General features: G+C 43.5%; 1 protein-coding gene across 1 annotated transcript in view; it reads left to right on the top strand.

Moving 5' to 3' along the window:
* The window catches only part of clmpb (CXADR like membrane protein b), a gene marked incomplete at its 3' end in the record, with an annotated part of 59,000 nt that extends 41,045 nt beyond the window's left edge, over positions 1-17,955 (top strand). The window contains exons 2-7 of the mRNA XM_079225331.1: positions 5,303-5,454; positions 10,100-10,304; positions 12,896-13,063; positions 14,393-14,515; positions 15,007-15,148; positions 17,622-17,955. Of these exons, the coding sequence (XP_079081457.1) occupies positions 5,303-5,454; positions 10,100-10,304; positions 12,896-13,063; positions 14,393-14,515; positions 15,007-15,148; positions 17,622-17,955 (1,124 nt within the window). The remainder of the gene's footprint in view (positions 1-5,302; positions 5,455-10,099; positions 10,305-12,895; positions 13,064-14,392; positions 14,516-15,006; positions 15,149-17,621) is intronic.
* Between the last annotated feature and the right edge of the window lie 2,416 nt (positions 17,956-20,371).

Here is a 20,371-nt window from a genome sequence, read left to right as displayed (position 1 = left end):
TCTCCCCCCTCCTCCAAGTTCAAAGGATTATCATGGAAATGATTCCATGCCTTCTTTTCTACCTCAAACCCATCCATTACCGCTCCAGCCAGACTTCTTTGAAGCCCCTCGTCAAAGAAGAACATAAACCCTTCACATATAAGACTCACTCCTCAAGTAGCCTTAGTGGGTGCTACAAATAATAGATATAAAAAGGTGACACTGTACTATTTCTAATCTGGCCAAGAAAAGTTGATGCCTCGATATTAGTTCTTAAAAGGAATTGATCATAACTTCATAATTACTTTACATAATACTTTTTACGAAGCTACCTAGCTCTGGGTGGTGTCATTCATCAATAATTGGCTTATTTGTTCCTTACTCGTTCCTTGTTAATGACTCTATGTCCCTTATTGTTAAGTGTTACCAACAAACGCTCTGTGTCAGCAGAAGGGAGCGTCGGTCGCCGGGTGTGAGGCGAGGAGGATTATGGGATTTTTATCCCTTCAAAGAGTCAGCCTCCAGTCAGGGGAAAAAAACAGCCCCTTTGATTTTCACGGGAGCAATATATTCATGAGTTGGACCTTGAAACTACAAGGAGACTAGTGTAGTGTGCCATATGCAAAACATGTGTTTTAATAGGGCATGATAACTTGGTACATTTAAAGAGACTTACCCCTTAAGAAGCTGTAATTAAAAAGCGAGCTGTGGCTGTATGAGTAAAGGACTCTCTCGTAGAGTGTGCATCGGGGGTTGTTTTTGCAGGCACTCAACCAGAGGCGGCCTCTTGTCGTTTGAGACATCTGAAGATTTCTTTCTCGAAATCCCCCAAGATATCGGGAAAGAGGCGAGGGCAAGATGTAACCTACATGTACACTCTGTGAATCTCTTTGCTCCATTGGTGGCATATACGCCTTGGCATTCAAAGAGCCAATTCAGGTCAGGATTGCTGTGCGATCGGTGGCAGCAGACACAGCCTTTTAGGCAGCACGCTGAGCTGTGAGAATCTCACTGTTGTCTCATCAGCCCATGCTCCTCTCGGCATGTCCCCTATTCAGCGAAAAACTAGCTTAATGTCAGCAATAAGAATGGAGGGATTGTATTCATATTTGCCTTGTAGGATTTTGCTCGTTACATGCAAAAAGTCCTATATTTTAGAGAATGCATACGGAGGTCATAGCCCGAACAGTTCTCTCTCTTTCTTTCCTTCTCTCTCTCTCTCTCTCTCTCTCCATTAATCCCATTCCTTGACCTTGATAAACCTGCATTTGGCAGATGATAAGCAGTCCTTTTACATATTGGCAGGGAGATGAATGTTACCTCTGCCTGCTGCAGTGAGGCTGTACACGTTACTCAAACGTGACTTGAAAGTGTGTGTGCTGAGGCACTTTTTACTGTCGGCAGAAGACAGTCCCTCTCAACTCTGCCGTGGATAGGCCGCATGTGTTCACATAAAGCATACATCATACACACAAGCAGTCGCACGTGTACAGAAAATGTAGGTGTGCACACATGTATTCTGCTCACGAAAAGCAGCGTGAATGCACACAATAGGAAATTGTCAAGAGTAATAAAACGGCAATACCTCCAGTCTTTCCCCCCTATTTCCCCTATTGTGCATCTGCTAACCTGTGTCTGAAACCACCTTTGTGATGGTATAATCCATCCTCCACACCAGTGATTTACAGTAAGTGCTTGAAATAAGGCATTGCACCATCCCTCCACCCCTCCCTCAACCCATTTTTCTCTGTCCGTTCACTCCCCCCCTCTATCTCTCTCTGTCCCTCTCCCTTCTCTGATCTGCTGTGTTTGAGTACCAGAGGTCACAAGCTTTGGACATAGCAAAGGCCCCAGCCAGGCCAATGTGCTGACTGAAGGGATATGGGGCTTGACTTTGGGCAGTGTGAAAGATCCAGGCCTGCCTTGTTTGTCTGTCTGTCCGTCTCACTGGCCACACTATAACAAGATTGCAGGGCTCTGTAAGGCGGATTTACTGGAGCACAACTCCCCCTAGGGCTTTTTTATAGAAATGGGTTCCTCCATATTTCACCACAGCCTCTCACTCTCTCGCTTTGTCAATTGTGTCTATACTCTCTCTCTCTCTCTCTCTCTTTCTCTCCCCAAACCTCTGGTGTTTAGCCTCCACTTGCTTTTGTTAATTACGATATGCTTCTTTCCTCTCTTTCATTGGATAAAGATTGAACCTTGCCAGAAATGAAAGCATGAAGCTGAGCCAAACAAAGCTGAGAAAAGCAGACACAATAACAGAGAAAGAGGGATGGAGGGCATGGCCTGGAATAACGTGCAAGCTATCATATCACAAGTCCTCTCCACATTTATCTCTCCCTCAAGATGGCCATTTATTTAGATGGCCTTTCCCGTGTCCTTATGGAATCTCATAAAGACATGTGAATGCATGAACAGCACCGTGGCCGGGTTGTTTATCTCGGTTTAAGCTAATATGTCTCACAGGTTTTATTCTTTCTAGGTCAGCTCACTGCAAATTGAAAACCAAGGTCATAAATCCAAACTTGACTGACCAAACAGTTTTTCCTACTGTGTGTGCATAGCTGCCACAGCAATGAATTCGGTTTTGTCTCATAGTTAATGTTGACACAAATGATGGGGTCTTGCAGTCCAATCGTCCCAGCTGTGCAAACGGTAAATGAGGCCAATCCAAATGCAAAGGCACATCAAGGCGGGCTTATTTTGGGACCACTGTTTCAGCCATTCCACAGCACAAAAGCCCCTCTCCAAGACCATTAATACTGGAAGTGGGGCAAGTGGGCAGCAGCAACCTTATACCAACCAATACCAAAATGTATGTGTTTGCCAACTCTTACTAGCAAAGACTAAGACAATTTTCTTTTCGTCACAGGCTACAGCACATTTTCTGTTTATTTATTTTCTGTGAAATGCATACTGTGAAATACAATGCGTACAATTCATGGCATTCAAATCCCCATTGTTATGGCAATGAAGCACATTTTTCGACACCAGCAATTCCAGTCATTGTTTGAAGGTCAATCTAAAGTGGGCTTGTGGAAAGTCTAGTACTTTGTGTGTAAAAAAGATTGCCATGCCTCGCTTTCAGCGGTCACCGTGGACCTATCTGTCCTTCAGGTAAACTCTTCCATTTACAGAGCCTTCAGTTGAAGCGGTGGGAACTTAAGTAGAAGGTGGAAGGTGAGAAAAGAGCAAGGGAGCTCTTATCAGGCCTGCTACACAGTGCTGGTTCAGCCTTGGGCTGCTGATGGTTGTGGGAGCCCTGATTATAGAGGTTAGCCTGAGGAGCTGAGGGGAGACAGTGGGCACAGGTCTCCCAACAGACCCCTATACAACCATCAAGCATTAACTTGCACCATAAGGTCCAACCAAATGCACACACACACACACACACACACAGACATACACACACTATAATCATTCTCCCTCTTGAATAATCTTCTTACTGCAAACCTCTCTCTTTTCTGATAGAAACTAATATCAGTGGGGAACCCACAAGATAAATGACCCTGCAAATGATGCATTAAAAAGTCATAAAAGGGGATACCTTCAGGGTCCTGGAGTTCCGCTGTTAGGAGGGGTGGCACTTCGTTTTCTGCTGACTAATGACTCGAAGTGAACAGGTGGTCCAACAAAGCAGAAGGACCTCAGCAATGTGTACTGTCACTATTGTGCTGCCAAATAGACACACACACACACACACACTCAACCATGAAATGGCCTTTCTCTGTCCAACTAGTGAATGGCAATTGGGAACCTTAAACTTGATTGACAGTGAGGACCTCGGGCTTATAGCGGAAGCCTCACAAAGTAGAGACGGAGCTTAAACAAAACTTGAATAACTGCTGAAATCCACATGATGTCATCCGTATGACTGAAGCTCCCTTGGAAGAAGTGGTTTGTGTGAGGCTACTCCTCTGTCTCCTGCGTCAGCACTGACTCATTGGTTTCACAGCACAGAGCTGACATTTTCATTGGCCCAGAGATCACTTATGGGACAGGGTGTTGGCTCCTGCGAGGGTGGACCAGTGGACAGGCGCCCAGAGAATGCTGATGCACATTTGGCCTCCTGTGGAACGTTTGACAGCATTTGGCTGTGACTGTTGAGCACAAAGGGATTCGTGAAAAGAGCGGCTCTGGGTTGAATCACACTACCGCGAACACAACACCTGTGAATGTACAGTACAGTTAGTTTCTTCTTCTTTAAATACGTGTTCCACACCATGATGTTTATTTAGTCTCTGCAGACGGGGGGGGGGGGGGGGGGGGGATATTGAACCTCCGTGCTATTAATCAGCATGATAATGAAAAGGAGATGTAACTATATTTACACGCTCAGAATCCCCGGGAGCTATTGGCTCGTTCCGCAATCACATTAAAGACCGGTAGTTAAGTTAAATGATGTTGAGCCAAAAATATCTGTCACATTTGAGTGTGTAAGCTCAGTGGCGCTCTGCGGTGTCGTAAAGCCTTTCTACCAGGTGGAGGGAGTCGAATATCTCAGCAGTGCCCCGCCCCTTCTGGACACACACACAAAAAAGCACACACCAACACCGACCATAGCTTCGGCTTCCAACAAACCCCCCTGACGCCTTTGGCTAAATCCACTCAAGCCCGCAGGGCGGTCCTGCATCCTCCAATAAATTAGCCTCGCTGCTCCCCCACTGAGACACAGGCCCTGACAGTCTGGCCGAAGGCCGAGTCACTCGCTTGTGCACACAATCATAATTATTGCAACTTTTTATTGCAACCCAAGAACTTTACTGAGTGAAAGTGTGTTACTACTGTAAGATTGCATGTTCCGTTGGTGGATATGTGTCCAATCTCAATTCCATTTTGATAATAGGAAAGTAGCCAGGACTAGGTTGGACATATTTTTGTAATTCAATAGGACTCCACAACTGTATCCCATCAGTTTGAGCTGTGTACCTTTCCTTCCACAGAGCTGTTGCTGTGAAGAGGAAAGTCTTCTTTGACTGCCCTTGTCAAAAAGGTTTAACAAAAAAGATCATCATAATACTTCTATCTGACCTCCTATGCCAAACTCAATTTCCTGTAAAAAAGAATCCCCTCTCTTCAGCATCCGGGTGTGACGTATCTCAGCATCTGTCACATAGTGATTGTGATTCTGGGTCATATCTCTCGCTGCGCCGTTCCGTCTCAATTTCCTCGATCGGCATGGTTTTGCTTCCTATCTGCAGCATCTGCCTCTTGTCTCAAGTTTGGATCGAGCATGTGTCCCCAACTGACATCTCTCTACCTCCCCTCCCCCTCTTCTCTCACCCTCCTCCACACTCCCTACCTCTCTCCTCCTCAGTTCTATTCAGCCTGCTGTCAGTGGGTGCCCAGACTGAGATGAAGAAGGTCGTTGGGGACAATGCCACCTTACCGTGCCACCACCAGTTCCCATCATCCAGCTCTATTGACATCGAGTGGCTACTGCAGAAACCAAACTCCAAACAGAAAGTGGTGAGATAAAATTCCTTTTTCTTTCCTGTTTTTTGGGGGGGTTTTAAGACATTAATTGAAGTGAGTCTCTTGGAAGTACTGCAAAGTAAAACTTAAAAAAGAAAAAAAAAGGTAATGCTTCTCTAACTGTGCATTGCCAACAGGAGCGGCCTCTTCAGAGGTAAAAAAAATTTAAGTGTTTTTACTGGCCGAACATAAACACAGACCTCTTTCTACTATGGCTGTATTTTTTCTAGCTGACATATATCTTCTCCTACTTATTATTTTCCTCCGCCTTGCTCTACTTCCACTTACATCCTTTTTTTATCTACCTATCTTTCCTCCTTTTGGGTGCTGATTGATTTCCAAAAGGAGCCATAATAGTTGTACATTAACTCGATCCCCAAAGTTACTGTGGCACTTCAAATTCTAGTACCTTTCACAAAGGAACAATCATGCCCAGAATGTGCTATGTTTTTCTACAGCATTAAAGACACAAATATGAGTGTGTCCAAAAACTTGGACACACGATTTTCAATTAGCTGTTGTTTTACCTCTAACAAAGAAACAGTCCTAATGATGCTTGCAACTCTTTCGTCCGATGTTAGCTCGGCAGCAACCTGAAGAACTGGAATGCCGGAAGCTAGCAAGAGACCGCTACTGTAAGATAAAGTTAGCGATCAGACAGAGCAGCGTCTCTGCAGTTTTTCTCCTTAAAACTGCTTCAGCGGCGACTCCAGGTCCTCTGGAGCTTTCACTGTGCCCTGCCTCACCAACAACTAGTGTGAGACTGCTCTCACACTCCCTAAAGCACCAACGAAAAGACATGTTGTTGTTTCGACATGTCAGCTCTTGGAAGAAAGTCAGTCTGCGCTGCATATCTGTCACTCTGAAGTGCTCCTGTTTTCTTTGCAAGTTATCAGAGGCCCAACTTGTTTTTACCCAGGGATTTTCAAGGCTTCACACATCATGAGTTTGAAGTACCTCATCTGTTATATGCTCTCTGTCTTTTACATTGTTTGCTTAAGTCAAACAAAACAACTTGAATTCCAAATACATGATTTATGTTATTGCATTATTACTTACAGTGACATGTCATTGGTTTTCCTTTGCTGCGTGTCCACCTGAAAGCTAGAAAAAAACACCAAAAATGAAATCAGTAGATGGAAACTGATTCTCGACTTCATCATAACAGTGCTACTATTTCTCAAAGTAAAGCATCACCCTGCTGAAAGTCTTTAAAGAGCCTTAACTTGGTTTTGTGTCTCACCGCCTCTCAAGACGTTTTTGGTGTAGTTTCAGCCGTTTTGAATCATTGCCTTTTCCTCACCCAAATCGAGGGTGGTATCTGATGATAGACAGAGCGTAAAATCTCACAATCTTCCTGTCGGAAGAAAGAGATTTCCTTTCACTTTCGAAGTTGTTCGCTCATGCGCCGATGTGTTGGTTAGCACAGAGAAATGCGAGAAAGAAAAAGGAGAAGAGTTCGTGGAGGAGGAAACCGAGGGGCTAGGAATGAAAGAAAGGGGATCTTTGACGATTCAGAAGGGGGGGGCCGCCACATTGCGATGAATATTTAACGGGATGATAACATTGAAGGCGCCATTAATTAAAATCAAACGTCTGAAAATTTGATTAGGAAAGAGACTTTGCCTGTAGCAGAATGAATAAATAATAATCCTTTGTTCTGCTGTAGGGTTGTGTTGAGAGGGAAAGAGCATCTTGTCAACATTTAGCCTCTGTTAACAAATGTACAGGCTACATGTGTTAAAGACAAAGACAAAGTTTGTCTACATGCTTTTAGTAGACTGTTCTCTGTGCCGACCCGCAACTACTCGCAACATCGGGTATTACCATAGCAACAGCAGTGGGACTAACTGGGAAAAATTGAAGTTTCCCAAAAATGTCAAACAATGAAAGTAGGCTGCTTAAAGCTGAAATTCTCAACTCATCACAAATTCTTTTTTTGGGGTAAAACACCAACAACTTTGTAATACGAGGGTTTACTGTAAATTGTTGCTTTTCAATGCAACAAAAAGCTAAATTGCTGTCCATCAAGTTAACATCAACAATTATGAGCATTGTTCTACTGTATTGGCATTTATTCCCAGGACAAATGTGGCCCACTGAGCTGATATTTTTTCATGACGTAGAAGGTAGAGTGAAGAGTCTCCAGCAATAGCAAATATACAGAATATGTATTTTTCTGTATTTCCTTTTTTTCTGTATTTATTCTACTATTCAGATAGATATATAAATAATATATGAGGCTGATTTAACACGTAATGGACCACAGTTTAAAAACAAAACCAAAGTGCCTTGAATGTTAACAAAAAACTATCTTGGTCCTTTATCATCATTTGTTTTACCAAAGTATCATGTATGATATAGAAATAAGTTTCATAAAGAAATAACTGATATGTTTAAGTCCATGCAGAGTCGAGGTTTCTGTCACACTCAATATATTTCATCCAATGACTGCTATCTGTTAAAAAAAACTAGGGTCGGTAGAAGCGCTCCATGTCTGCATACAGTATTTTCAACTAATCAAATAAACACACCACCTCATTTTATTGCAAACAATGCCAACAGCCTGTGGCCATTTTCACTATCTCTCTATTGCTGTCATAAGTATGTATTCAGAGTACACCCAAACATAACCAGGAGCATGAACACACGTACACTTGTAATGCCATCTATACTCACGTGTATGTGAGTAATAAATGAGTTCATGAAGGCGGCTGAAGTGTGCCCGTAGGCAGGTGCTTTTTAAAAATATGCCCCACTTTGTTTAGGTGCCAGGGTCATGTCGCTCTGTGCCTGTAGCTGTGGCACACTAATGTATGTCTGTTTGCATTCATAGAGTGTTTCTACTCTACATTTGCTCAAAAGTGTGTGTGTGTGTGTGTGTGTGTGTGTGTGTGTGTGTGTGTGTGTGTGTGTGTGTGTGTGTGTGTGTGTGTGTGTGTGTGTGTGTGTAAATGGCCAGTCGTCACCTGTGATCACAGCAGGTACCCCGGTGTCGTCGGCCCTGATGCACTGTGGCACCGGCATTTAGCAGTCCCCATCTGCGGGCCCTCACTTGCCCTGAGTAATAGGCCACTGTGACAGCTGTGTTTGTTTGTGTTTGTGGATGTAGATAGAGAGAGAGAGAGAGGGGGAAAGAGAGAAACAAGGAGAATATATAGAAATATGCCATACAAAGACATCAATAGGCAGAGACGAGAAAATTAAAGCTTCCCAGTTCAGGTTTACAGATGATAGATGTCTGCAGTGACACTTCAAATCATCAGATTTTGTTTTGAAGACCAAGTCTTTGGAAACATCAAGAACCTTGTGCTAAAAATACACAAGAAAGGGGAAATGAAAAATCCCAAACTGCAACACAAACATCCTTTTTCTGTTCCAGCCTAATTTTAGTTTGTTTCCAAGTTTGAAAAAAGATGCACGTCATCTGATCATTGTTTCTTTGGGGTTTTCTATTTTTATCTATTTTGTGATTTAGACAAAATGCAAAAGTTCTCTGGAAAGCAAATCCTACAGAAAAAAAACTAAATATTGCATAGAAGACTTACCCACATAGACAGTATATGCATCTGAATCTAAACACACACACACACACAAACTGTGTGTGGATGTTTGTTTGTACCCTGTATGTGTGAGGTGCACACACACATACATACAAACAGTCTTGACTTCAATACAATACTGACTGTAATACTCAATAGCTGTTCATTGTGAACATTAATCGTAGAGATCAATTTGAAGGAAAAGTGGCTGAACAAATTAAACAAATTAACACCTCTACTGGTTTGCATAACCTCACATTTCATAAGAAGACACACACAAAAAAGATTCAGATTCACCTAATATGACGCATGGCCTATTTTGTGTCTATTTTCATTTAAATCTGTTTTGTAGGTGTTTTTCTTTTTTTATTTCCCTTGTTAAAAAAAACTACATAATGTAGTTTATTTTGTGGTGTGTGAGACATTCGTTTAGTTTTCAATCCTTTTATTTTAGCCAGAGCGCTAACATCACATCAGTGCCACTGTGGGTACTTTAATCTTTTATCTCAGCACCAGAATAGATTTTTATTTGGTCAATTTGACAGCTCCAACTCGTAGAAAGAGCATAAGGAGATAACAGCGCTCACAGATAATCAGCTAAATGAACACTGGCAGGATATAGCCTTTCCAGCAAACGCGTTCATTTGTAAAATATTATTTCCCAAGTGTTAATTAAAAAGTGATTGTTAGCAATGTTACCCATGAGTGCTGGTATTTTCTCAACACTGTTCACCCAGTGAGGGACTAGGTGGTTATGTTTGAGCCGTATGTGCACCATCATTAGAGTTATGTAATGTTAAGTGTTGATGGCAGGCTACCAGTCAAATATATCAAGGGTATTACTGTTGGGACATAGACATTACAGTATATTAACCAACCGTGTTGTTAAGTAATATGAAAGCCTTATTTAGGGGATCGGTTGCATTAATTAGATGAACACCGACATCACCAACAACTAAATGCTAGTTTAGCGTCACTAATGCGGAAGGAGGCGCTGGGAGCTTTTCACACAGGAGGGTTTTGTATTTAAACAGAATAGTCAGTGAATGCAGTACAATGTTTAAAATGTTTTCTCTGATTCTCTTCTCTTCACCTAGATCATTACCTTCTTTGGGGGCCAGGTGTACACCAATGAGGCGACGAGCAGCGAGGCCAGCCGCCTGTCCTTCGCTGGGGAGTACCTGGGTGGAGACGCCTCCCTGCTGATCAGTGACCTGCTGCTGACCGACTCTGGGGAGTACTACTGCAAAGTCAAGACTGGGGGAAAGTACCACTGGAGCCAGGTCAACCTCATTGTGCTGGGTGAGTGTTGTCAGACACATTGTAATAGACACACACTCAGGTTATGAAGGGACCCAAACCCATTTATACATGCGCACACACATACACACACACACACACACACACACACACACACACACGCACAGAAGACCTAGTCATTGGATCATTAGCCTGGCACATTTCCTCCGTCATGCTGACTGTCCTAATGATTCAATTTGATTCAGACAGTGTGATTTGATTTTGCTCATGCTGTTTGGGTTCGTTTGGATTGGTTTGTTGATGAGGTGAGACCAGAGACATGCGACTGGGTCTGGAAGAGCATGATTGATTGTGTTAGGGTCTGAGTTACATGGACAAGCATCAAGATAAATGCTCTATGTCCCTATGTGGCATAGGCTAATGCATGCCCTCTGTGAGACCTATGAGAAAACAGACCTTGCTTTAAGTTTGAGGGTACTTTCTGAAATGAAGTTTAGTCGTTGACAATAACATTGAAAAAAGTTATCAATGCAACCACTGATAAGCAAAGTCATGCCTTGACTCTTGCAACTACAGAAAAGCCTGTTTCGGTCTCTACATTGTATCCCCTTGTTTAGCTTTTTGTTGTCTTCATTCGCCCAATATACAGATGAATCTAAATGGCTTAGCTTTACAACTAGCTCAGTGGTGATATGTGTCTCTCCCTGAGTGTCTCAAATAGCTAAACAACTCTGAAGGACAGACAGCAAGAGGGGAGCGGCTGCACCACAAAAGCCAGCCACAAAGTCCATCGGGAGGAGCAAGAGCGTTCTCAATGTCAGAAAAGCAGGCGATTTATTAAAACATCATGGGAGATTAGTTCAACCCGCGGTTATTGGTTTTCTAATGGAACAGTCTGTTAATCCTCTTGCGCTCACTCTCCTCCCTCTTCCATGAAGACATTTCAGTGAGTTAGTACCTCGGTTTTTACAAATTGCCCTCAGCTTCGCGGTGACACTTTCGATTTTGAGAGAGACGAACATTTGCATTTTTCTCCCGCTCCCCACGCTAAGATAATAGCTTGGCAGCCAAGCTGGTAGCCGGCTTGGCATGAGCCGTTGTGGGAGTGTATTTGTGTGCACGGCAGGGTTTATGCGTGCCTCCAGTGGCTGTGTTTACGCGCGAGCTTGCGCGGTAGCGCCTCCACCGTTCTTGTCACAGAGTGTGTCCAGTTGCAGATGTTTTGACTTAGCGTGTTTGACTGTGTACTCGTTGATTTTTGTGTGTGTGTGTGCACAAACAGGTGTGTTTGTATTTGTGTGTCTGTGTCTGTGGCGCCAACTGCTCGTGCTGCAGTTGGGCCTAACTGACCCTGACAAAGCTGCGGGATACACACAGGGATGAGGACGGGATGGAGAAAAAAGAGGGTTAGACGGACAAAGGCACATAAGCTATCAGGCTGTGTGTACCGTTTACTCCCAACTCTCTACATTTTAGCATTACAGAGTTACTACAGACTTATACTGCGACAGTAAATACGCAAAAGTCGACATCTCTAATATGACAGCATAACAAAAACACTAAATAGTTGTTTAAATATAGCTCACCACTGATCTAAAAATACATCACTGGGGAGGGGAGGGCACCATGTGCTGTGTTGCTGCTTTTATGGCTGAGCCGTGCCTCTCAGCGCGTCTCTAAACAGAGCAGCTGCACAGGCCTCAGCGGGCACCAGTTATACTGTATTCTGCCTCCAGCAACTTGACAATGACCAAAACCTTTTGACCTGTGGAGAACATATTACCACAAGCGTCCACAGCCAGCTTTGGGGTCACATTGATCCATTCCCTATGGGACTGTTGTTTTTCTGCATGTTGTCACCAGTGCAGAGAAATGACTGTGATGCTAGATTAACCCCTTATGAGAAATGGGTAAAGATAGACGTATTCTAATACAGTTTACAATGTATGTTAAACATTTCACCTTTGTGCAACGCGACAAGCCATTTAATTTTTTATTGGGTCGCTTCATTTTTATGTGTTGTTTTAATGAGACTTTACATTGTGGAACAATGACTTTCTTTTATATATTATTTAAATAGATAACCCGAACCCTTAGATAGTAATATCATCACTAATTAACAATGAATGGATGATGTATTTTGTAAGCTCAAAGAATGTTTGTTTGAACTTTTAAGCTATATTTGATGATAGCAATAACAGTCCCGTACGACCACACGGGCCAGTTTCAGTAATTTGTCATTGTGTCATTCATTGTCAGCCGAACAATTACAACGCCTGTTTTGATGGTGCTACAAATTAATCTTTGGCTAATTAAATTATCACATATCCACAAATGAAATTAGTTGTATGTCAATTTATATGCATTTATTTATATTTTTTAATTATTTGTCTTATTTCAAAATGCACCTATTACTGATACAGTACATGTATTATTTATTTTTTTTGTTATTTTTGGTTCTTTGTTTGCTTGTTCTGTCACTTTGCTCTGTTTCATCACCAGAGCTAAAAAAAAACATCTAAATGGTTGACATTTTATGCAAAACTCAAAATTATAAATGCATCTGCACCAATGTGACAAAGAAACGATTATTGGCTTGTTTGTTTTTAAATGTTTGTGATGCGCTCTTACAGTCAAACCCTCCAAGCCGAAATGCTGGATGGATGGCAAACACCTGGAGGGCAGTGACATCAAGCTGAGCTGCAAATCCAGCGATGGTTCTGACCCCATCAACTACAAGTGGGAGCGACTACTGGACAAAGGCAAGAGCCTGGGCAAGTTGCCAAACCTGGCACTGATAGGTAAGGGAAATAATTGCCACTACACTGATGTGCTGATTCATCATTCAAGCCCTCTGCAGAGTAATGCTACGAAGATTCATGTTCATATTAGTGATTTTTATAGGCTGCATTCATCCGAGGAAGTCTTTTGCTGAGCACGCTGCTTCTCCTTCGCCTCCTCCCAACTTCTCGTTCATACATTGGCAAACACTGACACCCATGTCCGCCCAGTGCAACGACATCCTCCTGGTGGCTCTCTGAACTCACCCACCAGATCATTAGAGTCCCAATTAAAACCACTAATTTTGCCTGCCTTACTTATCTTGAGACCGGTGCCAGTTCATCCATCAGCTACAGACCACATTATGCACACAACAGGGGTTTGTTTTTCTCCAGGAAATCAAACAGAAAAACAGCCCTGTGATTTCTACTTGTACTCTGTTGGGATGAGTTGTATAAACACAAGGATCCCAGCCGACGCTGACATCTGATGAAGATGTCCGTGACATTGAAATGTCAGCCGGGCTCAAGTGAATTATACCTCCATGCATGAAGTCAGGGGAAACTGTGTTTTCTTGGATTGGGTGTAAAGTAGAGAAAATCAAATGTATAATACACAGAACTGCTCTGCCAGCTCCCACTACATTCTGCACCTAAAAAAAAACACTGGCACGGTAGTAGCCCTGAGGCACACTTTATTCACATGGTGTGGATTCTGGCATTCTTCTTGGATCATAACCAGACATATCCGTCTCTAAATAGCAACAGAGACAGTTTGTAAAAGCTAATGGTAGGCCAACTCTCCCTACTGTGTATTCGCTAAATCGGCATGAACATCCCCGGGGTGCCAACCCCTCTCTCCGTCTCAGTTTTCCCTCCAGTGTTCAATTGGCATCTGTGACGGCACGTGCCCAGACAAAAACCCACAAATTAATGACCTCCACCAAACAACACCTGTTCAGTCTAATTAGTTTTCATTGGACGATAACACACAGCGTCAGCAGCCATTATTTATGGGTCTGGTGAAAGGTAATATCACATGGTTGTCATTGGCGGGGGATGACTAAATATCCCATGGGGCTGTGGGGCTCCATCGCTCTCTCAGACACGCGCCTGCTACTCTCCTCAAGTCTTCCTCAGTGTGTTGGGCCTCGTTCTTAAATAAACATTCCATCAACATTTCTCTCTCTCTCTCCCGCGTATCCCTGCTATCTCTCTTTCCTCGACCATAAAATACATTTCAGCTGTCTCTGAAGTCCTGCAAATGTAACCGACGTTGTGGATAAACATGCGGGAATGCGCAACAATATACAGCAGACACAAATCGGTTATTTCTTTGGATTCTCCCAGATCTCAAGAACCCGGAGCTTGTGACTCTGAGGAATCTCACCATGGACAGCACAGGCATCTACAGGTGCACAGCGAGCAATGACGTGGGAGAGGAAAACTGCACCGTTGAGGTCACAATGCAACGTGAGTATTTGGGGAGGGAAGGGAGTGTCGATCTGGCAGCGTCCGCCTCACTGATTGATGGTTATTGTTTCAAATACTGCAGCTGGAAATACATTTATTCCCCTCCCTGCCTTTTCCATCCTCACACTCTCCATTCTCCCCTCCAGTGCTCTAACACTATCGGGGCTGCACTTTGACTTAAACTGGTGGCTACTGGTCACCACCTATGCTCCAACCGTTATGTTTCACTGTCACACTAACACATTTCCTGAGAAGCCCAGGACGGTTGGGGTCAGGTGTGGAGAAAGTGACACATACCGTAGCTCAGCAGAAACCGTTTGATGGCCCTGGTGTTAAATTGAATATGGGCGCTGTGGCACAAACGCAGGGAGTGTTGGGGGTATTTCCAGTGAACGAGCATGGACCATAAGTATTTGTGGACGATGAATAATATGTGACAGTAAGTGACTCTTATCTCTCATCACTCATCACTTCCTCTTCTCCGTTCACAGATGCGAAGGATGTCGGTATGGTGGCGGGTGCAGTCGTGGGAATATCCCTTGGTGTCCTCATTGTCATATTAATCATTTGGCTCGTCTTCCGCAAGAAAGAGAAGAAGAAGTACGAGGAGGAGGAGACTCCAAATGAGATCAGGTTCAAGCATCCTCTTTTCTTACCTTTTCTTTGCTATTTTATACTAGTTAAAAATACTACTTGTCCGTAAAATGCAAAAAAAAAATGAATATGTGGGGATTATGAGTGCAGATACTCACGCATGTGTGTCTGTATGTGTTCTTTCATCTGCCTCAATCCTTTAAGGCCATTCTTCGATTATCTGAAAAGCGGACTAGGAACGTTTACAACAACCACGTATTAGCTGATGTAATATCTCATGCACAAACAAGGAATAATGGAGGCATGTGCAGTGTAACGAGACCGAAAAGAGATATCTTGCAACAACACAATTATAGGCTACCTCAGCCACCCGGGGGCGGGGGGCGGTGCACCTGGAGACGAGAAGTATCTGGAGCTTAGTAGACCATATGATTTACATACTTGTATGCAAAGTTGGCAGGTTAGCCATGAAAAACCAATGCAGACAAATGAGGAAGTTAATGTTACAATTAAACTTTCAGGTCGAAATTTCTATTGCCATTTCATGCAGGTCACTGCCCCAGACTAGACTGAAATGTTTCCCTAGAATTAAAGAGTGAGAGTAAAACATTTTTTTGTCTCAGTGTGCTATTGTATTGGGACTCAGTCTGAGTTCAAATCTGTAGAGGGAGAAAAAAGGATATAGTGTCAGTCATTAATAATGGATATACCAAAGTATTAAATGTGACAAGCCCATACGTACAGTAACTGTAAATATATGTTGTTCTATGCAACAGTGCTTTCTGACTGGCTTCACAATTGCTTTTAAACGCAATGAAAAATAAAAGATTGGAAAAGTAAGTCAAATTTCTACAGGGAATCACACAGTAGAATTGAATTTGCAGCTCATGTGAATATCATGCAAGTAGAGCTGAACACATTTAGCTGCAGCTCAGCTGAACGCAGCCTTGTGTTGAGCAATAGCACCAATCTTGGCACATAGCTGTGCATTAACCTGTGTGTGTGTGTGTGTGTGTGTGTGTGTGTGTGTGTGTGTGTGTGTGTGTGTGTGTGTGTGTGTGTGTGTGTGTGTGTGTGTGTGTGTGGTACCCAACCCATAAGCAGCAGTTCAACTGAGACTGTTCAAAACCGCAGTGGCCAAGTTAAATGCTAACTGACACAGCAGCAGGCCCTGTTTGCTTGGATGTGTTTGCTTGTCTACCTGCCTGCCTGCCTGTGAGTGCGCGCGTGTGTGTGCGCGTGTGTGTGCTTGTCTAAAAATAAAAACAACTACAAGGTCAAGTGTTCATCGATTATCTTTAAAGTGGCCTTCTTTCCACACCTCTCTTGAGTGAGTGTGTGTGTGTCTGTGTGTGTGTGTGTGTGTGTGTGTGTGTGTGTGTGTGTGTGTGTGTGTGTGTGTGTGTGTGTGTGTGTGTGTGTGTGTGTGTATCACACTTGACTTCCATCCTCACTCTGAAGCCTGCGTGCAGTGAAGGACCCTGTGTACCGGCAACAGTATTTTTTTTTTTCTGACAGATCCGAGTAGGTGCATATTCACTGATGTAACAATTCATAATGCAGAGTGGTCGAGGGACAGCTTTAAGTAAATAATGTAGATGTTGTGAAGTGTTTTCTCTTTTTATACCATGTAAAGAGTCTGAGCCTCTCCACTAATGTGCTGAACCACCAGCTTTAGTGGCGCATATCTCTTGGGTATGGCTTCGGAACCTGCTGTTTAAAAAATGTCATTCTTTCCAAGAGTTTTGGAACCATCTCTGGTGTGTCTGAGAGGGTACTATGCAGCCAACAGTGCACAGATGAGAGGTTTCTATTTCTGACTTTCTGTCGAGAATATAAGCCTCATATCAATGGGATGATATTACCTGCTGACTTAGCCGCCCACACACCCGGGTGACCTGGTGACAGTGATTTATAATAACTGCAGAGATCTGCTGCAATTTCAATACCATCCAAGTAACAATCACAGGACAAATTATCGTATTTTCTGTGATTAATGTTACTAGCAATTATACGTTGTTTTTGCTGCGCAGTTTATTTTCTTCTGTGCGATATTGTACCGTTTTTGTATTCTCCTTGTGTCATGAAAGTAGAATTATAATGGAAAGTTTTCATTGTGTTCTCAGCAAAAACTTTATTTTTCTCCATTCAAATATTGTATCTGGGGAACTAGTGATTTCAGCAGATTTCATTATTCCATGCAAATGTTTTTCACAAAACTCAGAGGCTGGGGGGTATCTAATAAATTACACGAGGTCCCAATATAATACAGGTCCCATGTGAGTCTAAGAATAGTGTGAGGGAACGGTACTGTGTTGAGCTGTTTTGTGGTCCATTGTTAGTGTGTGTGTGTGTGTGTGTGTGTGTGTGTGTGTGTGTGTGTGTGTGTGTGTGTGTGTGTGTGTGTGTGTGTGAGGGTTCCTTTCCTCTCTTTTTAGAAGTACAGTTAAAATAAATGGAGCGTTGTCGTCATTGTTTGCTGTGTGTTTCTGTGTGTTTTTCCTAACCACAGGGAGGATGCAGAGGCTCCCAAGGCCAAGCTGGTGAAGCCCAACTCCCTCTCCTCGTCCCGCTCCGGCAGCTCCCGCTCCGGTGCCTCCTCCACCCAGTCCATGGTGCACAACAGCGCCCAGCGTGGTCACCGCCCCCGCCCACCTGCTGTCGCAGCTCTCAAGGAAAATGGACAGCCTCCAGGCTTCCCCCAGTCTCCTCCAGCCTACACTTCAGTGGTGCCCAAGACCCCCGAGCCCCCTGCCACTCCCAAATTCAACTCCAGGAACATGTCTGGGCCCACACCCCCAACCCTCATGGTCCCTGCCCAGACCAAGGCCTTTCAGACTGTGTAGGCCTGAAAGCCCACCACTTCCTGCAGCCATGTGAGACTCCCGTCCCAGCCCGAGCCCCCTAGCCCCCTCCCAAAGACTAAGACTCTTCCATAAACAAAGAAATGCAACTAGTTAAAAGGATGTAATTAAAAGAATCAATACTATAAGTCCAAAAAGTACTTTAAATGAATGCATACTTAACAAGGGAAAATAAGACATGCTTGCCCCCTTCTGAATTACGTAAAACAACAAAACAAAAGAAAAAACATGACCTGAGATGCAACGCTGTTTGTGTCTCATCGCTAAAGGCAGAGCTTTTTTTTATGAGTTCCGTCTTTTGGCTTTTCGAAGGCACAGGGAAGCACCGTGTGCAGCGAGGTGGAAGGAGCCCCCTACAGTAGTGGAGCTTTTATTTATTTATCAAATCAAAGGGTTAGGCATGCAGTGGGGGAAAAGAAAGGGGGGTAGGGGGACAGAGACAGTAAAAGCTGGATGATAAAGTAGACCCAAAACTCGGAGCCAGATACCAATGGAGTCATGCAGCTGTTGAGCTTTTGGATGTCGACAAATACAAGATGGATACAAGCGGCACGGAAACAAGGAGGAGGAGAGTGCAAGAGCGTAAGACAGCTGCAGATTTTTATTTCTCTCTCTCTCTGGGAGGAGGAGAGGGGGCGTGGGGTAATTCTCTGATTCATGTCACCCCGCACCTCCGACTCGCCGCCTCCAGCACCTGCTCCGAAACCACAAACCCCTTTTGCCTCCCATGGGCCGGGGCCGATTGTGCCCATCCATGTGGACAGACACAGTGTGCGGGCGCGTATATCATCTGCCTCGGTGCTCTCGGTCTTCCGTGCTCTCCTAACGAACCCGTGAGAAACCACAGCGGTCTTGAGACTGACTCAGCTGGCTCCCAAACAGCTCATCTGCTTTACCAATCAGCAGGGGAAACTTCAGGTACACGGATGTAGCATTGACAGTGGAGCCGATCAGTGGAATTGATACCCCAAGCCCTATCCCACATCCTGTCTACGTCCATGGAAATCCTTTTCTGGAACTCAATATCTTTCCTGAATAATTAAATAGTATGTATTAGGCCTATAGCGTGTCAATTCTTTAAATATAGGGGATAAGCATCCATTAGACCAGCTGGACTTGTGTTCCTTTTCTTTTCTTTCTGTTCTCATGTGTTTCTTCTCTCTGAACTGGTTGTAAAGGGTGACAGACAGCTATATGTCCATTCATCCATATTAAGAAGTGCCACCAATCCCTAGGATGGGTCATTATCGTTGCTTTAATTTGTTTTTGTACTCTTTTGTTGACCTGATACATTTGTGAACTGAAACCAAAATCTATCACCATGAATGTGTGATGTACGAAGATGGTGGATCCCATACTCTTCAGCTCCCTAGAAGGTACCGAATCAATATTGGAGCTAAGGCACAAAGCATTGACCTTGACGTTCAATTTTACAATTACTATGTCTGAATGAAGGGAGCGAGGAGTATGATTCTAGAGACTTCAATGGTATAGGGTGTGTATGGTATCATTGTCAGTACTCTCCCTGGATCCATAACAATGGAGTGGCACTCGATTGCTGTCTCGCTGAATCACCGGGACCTGCTTGGTTATTGGTCGAGCTGCGCTATCAGCCACTTCCCTTTTTGTCGTATATCCTCAGACGGACCCAGTGCAGTTTGATTGAAAGTAAAAAAAAAAAAGAAAAAAGGGGCAAGTAGCCTATATAGTGTGCCTTTGCAATCCCTCTTCCCTTCTGGTTTCTTTCTTTGTCCTTATCGTCAGCACCCCAGTGGTTCAGTCCCTGTTCAAATCCAGCTTTGAGGGTCAACGGGATCAAATGCTGAGAGGAACAACTTCACAAAACTTGCCCTCTTGATAACAAATGCAGAACTAGGGAGGGCCAAGCAGAGTGAATGATCCATGGTGAGAACGCAATCCCATGCCATGGGACAATGTGCTGTACATTCTGTAACCGGTCTTGTTTTATATTGTACATACAGATAGATATACGCACATGATGTCATTTAATTTAATAAATACAGGCGTGTGAGGGTATATACCCCTTACGAAAGAGTCAAATAGGAAACCCAAAAGTGAATGCAAACCGTGTGTTTTTTGTACAAATGTTGTGCAAACAAATGAAGCCCCCTAATTATGACATTTGACTGTTTTTTTTTTTTACATTTTGAACGCAGTAGTATAAATATTGCATACATGTATAATGGGGAGTTAAAGTGTAGGAAAATTAACCTTGTCAAAATCAAAACCTCTTTCCAACTAGTGGCCAGATTCTGATAGGGTATTGTATGGATTTTATTGATACCCCGAGGATAGTGTATACGGATTTTTGGTGAACCCATAACCTTTGCACAGGCACCACCACTGGGTTACAATTTGGACATTGATTTTGAATAAT

Source organism: Taurulus bubalis, assembly GCF_910589615.1.
Source record: "Taurulus bubalis genome assembly, chromosome: 10".
NCBI lineage: Eukaryota > Metazoa > Chordata > Actinopteri > Perciformes > Cottidae > Taurulus > Taurulus bubalis.
This window is presented reverse-complemented; position numbering and strand designations above follow the sequence as displayed.